The 8,265-nt window shown below is 35.9% G+C and overlaps 1 protein-coding gene across 1 annotated transcript; it reads left to right on the forward strand.

Moving 5' to 3' along the window:
* Nucleotides 1–4,958: 4,958 nt before the first annotated feature.
* Nucleotides 4,959–6,908, forward strand: LOC111430156 (zinc finger protein 4-like). The gene is made up of 2 exons (XM_023066336.1): nt 4,959–5,323; nt 5,933–6,908. Exon 2 carries the CDS (start codon nt 6,004–6,006, stop codon nt 6,763–6,765), a length of 762 nt encoding a protein of 253 aa, XP_022922104.1. The 5' UTR covers nt 4,959–5,323; nt 5,933–6,003; the 3' UTR covers nt 6,766–6,908.
* The last annotated feature ends 1,357 nt before the right edge of the window (nt 6,909–8,265 follow it).

Consider the following 8,265-nt stretch of genomic DNA (forward strand, 5'->3'; position numbering starts at 1 on the left):
TTTTTTTTTTTTTTTTTTTTTTTTTTTTTTTTTTTTTTTATTTCTTCTTCTTATTAATATTTTAAAATTTAGTTTCGAGTTTATATTTTAATTATTGATTTGACATCGTTTAGGCCCACTGAAAATATTCTCTATTTTCTGTCGCTTAGCCCAATGGGCCCAAATTAAGCACCATCATGGCATTGGACTCTGCCCAATTGTGAATCTCCTGATGGGAGTTCTCAAAATTGTCTATCATCTCAACTTCTTTCACGAACATAACAGTGTCACAAAATTTTCATCTTCCCAACTTTATTATATAGTTTCGATTACACTTTCGTGGGTCCTTAGTGGGTCGTACGAAAATAGTACATATAGAACTATGTGTATGAACGTGATACACATCTCGAACTAAAAAGACTAGAATCCAAGGCCATAGTTTTAGGTCCCATTAAAAAGAAATTTCATATTTTTATGTTGCATGTGATTGCATTTTTCGATGTTAATAATGGTAATACTTACTGGGTATTTTATAAATACTCAACCGTTCTTATCATGTTTTTCTAAAAAGAGAAAATATGGGAATGTCTGGTTGACATTGGATGTATAGTGTCTCTCTTTTCTTTAAATATTAGGAACTCAGGTAAGAACTTAATATTTTTTTAAACTTGTGATTTATGTAAGACTATGAATAATGTTTTACTATTTTTTTTTTTCGAGATCTCAAATCTAAATCAAGTACGTCTTCACTTAAGTTCATTGATGTCACGTGTTTATAATATTAAGAGCATAGAGAGTTGTGACATGCATGTAGAAGCAGTCAACGTCGTTAGACAAGATTTTTTTTATTTCAAAATGTTATGGCTTGATAACGCGTTGGTTTAGCTACCTCACAGTACATCTCGACTGCATAAAGAGCCTTTAAAGTTAAACTAATGGTCTAATAATTTATAGTGATTTTTAAAGGAAAGAGCTAAATTTGTATGAAGGTAACATGAGAATGTTGGAGTTGCATCAAGTTGTTGTTGCTCCGTGAGTAGATCCAAGATTGGTTGAGTATGAGAGTGAGGTAGATCATTAAGAGTTTGATCTTCACTAGTGACTATTTTTTGTCCATGTCTTTTTTGAAGGAGACATGGATTCTAATGATGACGATTGTATAATGAGTTGAATGTATTATTAGAAATTATTCAAACCACTAGGGGTGGTGTCCATAATGATTTTATCATACACTTACAAGCTGACACATTTCTTGTAACGACCCGACTTTTCTATTAAACGTAAAGTCGTCATTGCATGACATGATTATTACGTATACAAATATTCATTTAAAATAATTTCAAACGAAGCCTTAGATTTACGTTCGAGGTAAAACTTTAAAAACACATCAAGAAAAACGGTAAAGTGGAAAAATAAATAATATTATGAATCTCACAACATAACATAAAAATTGTTCAATACTTCAATAGGGTTAAGTCGATTTGTTAGAAGATTACTGAACTAAATTCGAAGTCTGTCATTGAAGAAACTCAAATGAAGAGGATCATTATCCATAGATTGCGACCAAAATATAGAAGCTTTGTTGTTGATGTACAAGGATGGTCTGCTCAACCAACTACTTGCTATCCAGCCAAGAAGCCATGGCTAAGTAAATGGGAGACTTCACGCTGAAGAGTGAAGAAGAAGTGCTGCAAAAACTGGAGCAATAATAAGCCAATGGATACAAAATGGTAACAAAGAAAGAAGCCACCAAGAAACTGCACAAACTAACTTAGAGAGCTTAGAAGAACGACAACAAGAGTTCTCAAGAGAAGAGATTTGAAGGTATTTGCAACAACTAAAGAAGGAAAGACCACATGTCCAAGGATTGTTGGTCCAAGAAAAAGTTCGTCGAGAGCAATGTGGCAACCTCCAAAAAGGAGATGAAGGATTAATGGGATGTAGGGGTACTATGTGTCATAGAAGAAGACGAGCTAGCGCTCAAGGGGATGATGGAAGGACATATCGATTACGAGAATGACTGGATCATTGATTCAGGATGCTCATACTACGTAACTGGCGATCAGAGTGGCGCAATGGAAGCAAGCTGGCCCTCAGAGAAGGAATTATTACTAGATTTAGACACCATTGAAGAAATTCTACCCAAAAGATTGGAAGAGCAAACTATATACATTTGGTTAAGTATTGATGTGCTTGAAGATCTAAGTGACATTGATATTGATGAGCAAGAAGTGACTTAACCAAGCGAATTCAATGAAAAGGAAACGACACATCAACAACTTAGATGGTCAGAAAAAATTCAAAAATCAAGTGCTAAGTATGTCAACGTAGCTATTATAGAAGACAAAGTTAAAGAGCTAGAGACGTACGAAAAATCATCACGAAGTACGACTTGACAGTAGGCAAGGGAGGAATAAATTATAGTCTTGGATCAAAATCAGACCTAAAAACTAATGTCAAGATTAGGAGATATCAAACTCTTCTATTGCAAGTGTGTTTACAAAATAAAGTGTCTCTCAGATGGATCAATCGAGAAATACATGGCTCGGACAGTAGCTCCAGAGTTCTCTCAACAATATGGATTAGAATATTGTGAAACGTTTATTCCAGTGACAAAGACCATTATCATACAGGTCTCATCAACCGAGAGATTGATATGAAGAATGCTTTTTATATGGAAAGTGAGAGATGAAGGAATGAGATTCTTTAAGTTATTAGTAAGTTCTCAGACAAGCGAATAAATGAGATCTTTGTGTCAAAGGTTCGTTGGTTATTCTTGACCTTTTTTAGCATTTTTGTTAGAAAATGGAAAGTATTTTGCATAGATGAAATGTTACAAGGAGATATTTAGCATTCATGGTATACATGTGTTGATAGTGTACCTTACAGATCTCCGCAATAGTATGATATTTCCATTTTGAGCATAATCTCTGGTGGTTTTGCTTTGGGCTTCCTCAAAAGGCCTCATACTAATGAAGATGTATTTCTCAAAAGGTCTTTGTAGCCCTCAAACAACCTCTCCTTAATCGAGGCTCGACTCCTTTTTCTGGAGCAATTTCTTTGTTCGACACATGAGGATTCTATTGACATAGCTAAATTAAGGGCATGACTCTGATACCACGTTAGGAATCACGGATCTCCACAATAGTATGATATTGTCCACTTTGAACATAAGCTCTCATGGGTTTGCTTTAGGCTTCCCAAAATGTTTCATCCCAATGGAGATGTATCTCTTACTTATAAACCTCGTGATCATTCCTTTAATTAACCAACGTGAGACTCCCTCCCAACAATCCTCAACAATTCTTCCATTTAAGCGTGACTTAATAATTTTCCTTTTAATTTAAGTCAGTTTGAGACATGTTAACCATATCTAAGTAAGAGTTATGAATACTAGAGTTTATACGTGTATCTCGTGATAGTAGAACTAATCATCATTGGTTCGAATAGCCTTAAAAAAAGTTCACAGTCGGTTTAAGCTACAATCAAGGCAAGTAATCATATTATGGAACACTATATGTTTGGTTCGATGAACTTTTGATTTATAATAAAATACTATTTTCTAACCAGAACCATTTTTATTATAATGCATGTATGCCAGGTATGATGTGACACGAAAAATTAATGATACTCTCAATAATAAATAAGGAAAGTAATCTAGCCACGTAATTAATAGAAACGATTCATGAAAGAAATGATTATAGTAATATAATAATGTATAACAAATTATAACGTATGCTCTCTTAGCTGTGAGACCTCGTCCATATTTATGATTACGAAAAAATGAGATTGCAAAAACTTGCCAATATAGCCCCGAAGAAGAGTGACAAAATGGTAGCCACGAGGAAAAGTAGCAATATGGTCACGATCATGTTTCTGTGGAAATATGATTATCTTTAGTGATACGACCCATAAAGAAAAAGTTACAACTTTTTTTTTTTCAACTAGAGGAAAGATATCATACACAAATGATGGTGTTTGCTTAACCGGCCATAGATAGTTCAAACAAACTTATATCGACACGATAATCCAATTATATTTAAATAACATTTTATTTGCTTTCTATAAAGCATGTATTTCTTTATATTTATATATAAAAGAAAAAGATCCCCAAAAGAAACTTGTATGAATTAGAAGAACATATAATGGCCATCTATTTACATGACAAGACATGATTTGATGTTGTTTTGGATTTGTATAGAAATGAAAAGGTAGTGGGGATGATTTGAAGGCTTATGGCTCAATTTTTGAAAGTGGTTCACTAGTCCTCTTGTCTTTAGTTCTAAAGCTTGTGTGTCTACACTCGTTGTGAAGATGACTAATGATATACATGTCTGTCCCTCTCAACCACCAAATGCCCAAAACTCCCGACTATAATTTTCATTAAAGATATGTACAAAGTCATTTGTATGTGCTTTGTGCGAGACATCATGTGCTTTGCCCTCCTTTTCCATTTGTGGGTTCTCACCTTTTTGTTCTAAATTATTGGACCATAGTTTGTTGTTCTATATTATACTTGATTAGACCACTGATACACTGTTTTAATGAATGTAAAAAAATTGTAGAAGTTAAAGTTTTATGAATGGTATGTTGATTTGTTTGTGCATGATTTTATTATTTGTAAAGCATGGAATAGTTTATGCGAGATTCCACATCAATTAGAGAGAGTAACGAGTGCACGTGGGATTTCGAAGGGAGATAGACCGTGAGATCCCAAAAACAACCGGAGTTGAAGTAATCACATATTTGAAGCAGTATGATTGGTAAAGATCAGACATCGGAAAGATACTGTTTTTTTTTTTATTGGTTGGGCCTCTCTCTCTTTCATTATTAGTGTGAGAGAATAGGCATTTTAGGCAAAAAGATGATGGCACTTGAGCTGGTCTCTTCTCTCAGTTTGTGATTATCAATATTAGGTTTCATTTTTGAATAATAATAATAATAGAGTCCAAAAATTCAACCAAAGTAATGGGTTTTCCATTCTGATTCTGTAACTTTACACCATATCTTCCATCCCACCATAATCTGATTATTGGGTTTCGTTTTGAATAATGGAACACTCCAAAAATTCAACTAAAATAATGGGTTTTTTCATTCTGATTCTCTTAACTTTACACCATATCTTCCATCCCACCACAACCCCTCTCTCTCTTTCTCTCTCTCTCCGCCCATTTATTTCATCTGTCGAATCTTACCCACTCCATAACCAGTAAAGGCTATGGAAACCCACCTCCCTCCTCTCTGCCTCTTACCGTTTCCTCACTCTGCGTCTCACTGCCGCTGCCATAGCCTTCAACGCATAGATTAACGCACAAGGGCTCTCCCGATTCTTCAATAAACCCATGTATGTCACACTAGATGTGAATCCCTTCTTGTTTTTCTTATGTTTTTGCTTGATTTTAATGTTGCCCTCTTCTTTGCTTCTGCTCTGCTTTCTTCTGGGTCTGTTTTTGAATGATGATGCGATGAAATTTATGCTTTCTGGGTTATGATTAGTCGCTCTTTTTGGTTCTTTTCTTGGAATTTTTCCTGGGGTTTTTCCCTTTTTACTCTTTTTCACTGAATGAATCTGCTTCTATGATACCTGATGTTGTGACCATGTGCTTGCTTAGTTGCTCTGGGTAATAATTTGTGTTTGAATTCATGGAGGAAGTTTCCATGAATCTAGGTTTATGTAGGCGTAAGATTTGTGAAATTGTAGTTTGGGATGAACAAATATATATGCTAATCTTAAGCTTAGCTTCTTGATATCAAGTTCTGGTAGAACAGCTGCTGAAGTGTTGAGGGCTTGTGGCCTTTTTCATGGATTCATAGCCAAAGATTGATCATGTATTAGGGCTCATTAGCATAAACTTTTAGGAAAAATGTCATGTTCTTGAACGTTCTTCTCCATTATTGTGCAATGCAGAAGCAACATGAACTTATTTGATTGTTCTTGTAATTCTTAAAACAGAAGGAAAAGAAGGGATTCTCTGTGTTTGGAAGCCTCTGGTTCTTAACTTTTTTGGACAATTCATTCAAATAATGGAAACTTTAGATTTCAATATTGAAGCTGCTAAAGATTCAGAGCCTAGCAGTAGTCAAGAAGCAAATCCTGATCACTCTAACACTGGCACTGCCAGTTCTTCCTGCCCTCCAAGCTCGAGTGAAGTTGCTGTTGCTGTTGCTGATGCAGTGCCCATTTCACTTGACTTGACACTTCAGTTTAACTCCAACGATATCGAATCGAAGGGTGATGGTGATGGCGAGAATCACGGGGAAACAAATGGTAACAAATCGTCGTCTGCATCGACGCCGAGAGTTTTCTCTTGCAATTACTGTCGACGTAAGTTCTTCAGCTCGCAGGCGCTTGGTGGGCATCAAAATGCACACAAAAGAGAGAGGACAATGGCTAAACGTGTAACTCGAATGGGAATGTTCTTCGATCGATACGGTAGCTTGGCGTCGCTGCCTCTTCATGGCTCAGCTCTTAGATCACTCGGCATTGAAGCTCATGGTGCTCTACACCAAACAGTTCTAGCTTCAGATCACAGGCCTTATCCTGGTAGGAGTGTTGGAGCAAAGTTTGAGCATAGCACTTTCGGGTTCCCGACATTCGTTGAGGAATACGAGGACGATGTCGGGATGTTTTGGCCAGGAAGCTTCAGGCAGGTGGCTGCCAAAGTTGATAGCAGCTTAGGCCCTTTGAAATCCACAGTTCAAATTTCGGATTCAGAGTTTGGGAAGACAATTCCTCCTCCACCAAGAACAGAAGAATCATCTCCTGATCTCACTTTGAGGCTTTAGTAAGTAATTTTCGTTTTGATGCCTTCTTCTTAATGTATCAACTTTTGTAAAGTGGGATGTGTCTGCCATTGTCTGCCATTTTTTAGTGGTTCTAAGCTTATGAATTGTTGAATAAATCTTCAAATTTTTTCTTTTTGTGCCAATTACCCTTATCCTAATCTAAAATACACTTTTTTGATCCTTTACCTTCCTTTTTCTTTGCAAGTTTTGTCCATGAATTCCAAAAGTTTCTATTCTAATCTCGAATCGATACCGACGTAAAGTTGGTTTTTCAACGTAACAATTTGCAAACAAAGCTTTTAATGGAGATACATCGATCCTCATTTTGACCCATTTGTGAGAGTGAACTGAACTAAAACTTGGTATATTCTTGTGAGATCTCACATCAGTTGAAGAGGGGAACCAAACATTCATTTTAAGGGTGTTGAAACCTCTTCCTAGTAGACACGTTTTAAAACTATGAGATTGATGAGAATACTCAACGAGCCAAAGTGGACAATATTTGCTAGCGGTGGGTTTGAGCTATTCTAAATGGTATCAGAGCCAAACATCGGGCGATGTGCGAGCAAGGATGTTGGCCCCAAAAAGGGTGGATTGCGAGATCCCACATCGGTTGGAGGCCCCAAAGAGAGTGGATTATGAGATCTCACATCGGTTGGAGAGAGGAATGAAACATTCCTTATAAGGGTGTGGAAACTTCTCCCTAGCAGATGTTTTTTAAAACTATGAGGCTGACGGTGATACGTAAAAGGTCAAATGGACAATATTTGTTAGTAGTGGGTTTAGGCTGTTATAAATGGTATTAAAGTTAGACATTAGGTGGTGTGCTAGTGAGGACGTTGGCTCCCAAGGGGGTTGAATTGTGAGATTCCACATCGGCTGGAGAGAAGAACGAAACATAAATGCGTTTTAAAACTCTGAAGCTAATAGTGATATGTAACGGACTAAAGCGGACAAGATTTGCTAGTGATGGGTTTGGACTGTTACAGTTGTCAAACTAATATCCTATTCCTTCCACTATTGATAAGTAATGGCTCGATAATCTCTCTTGTACCTATCAGTTCTTAAGTTGGACCTGGTCATCAACTCTCAAGTTTTAATATCAAATTTGTTAAATAAAATCGTTTTATAGCTACGTATGGATGTTGTAACGCGCATGTATGTACTTATCTTGTTTAAGTTCATATTTTATTTGGATTAAACTCATTATTCAAAATATAAAGTGGTGTGAGACACAATAATGGGTTTATTTGAGATTATATCCTAAGATAAGATTAAAATTAAAATTAAATAAACTTAACCACTACAAGAACATTTATCGGATAAAGCGAACATTGTCGGCATAAGGTCACGAGTCATGAACCACACGACGGCGCTCAATTCAAGCGTATTGACGAAATTACCCTTCCCTTCCACCCTCCAATAAATTATATACACGTGGCCTTTTTTTTTTTTTTTTTTTTTTTTTTTTTTTTTTTTTTTTTTTTTTTTTTTTTTTTT

This window comes from Cucurbita moschata, unplaced genomic scaffold (assembly GCF_002738365.1).
Source record: "Cucurbita moschata cultivar Rifu unplaced genomic scaffold, Cmos_1.0 Cmo_Scf00002, whole genome shotgun sequence".
Lineage (NCBI taxonomy): Eukaryota > Viridiplantae > Streptophyta > Magnoliopsida > Cucurbitales > Cucurbitaceae > Cucurbita > Cucurbita moschata.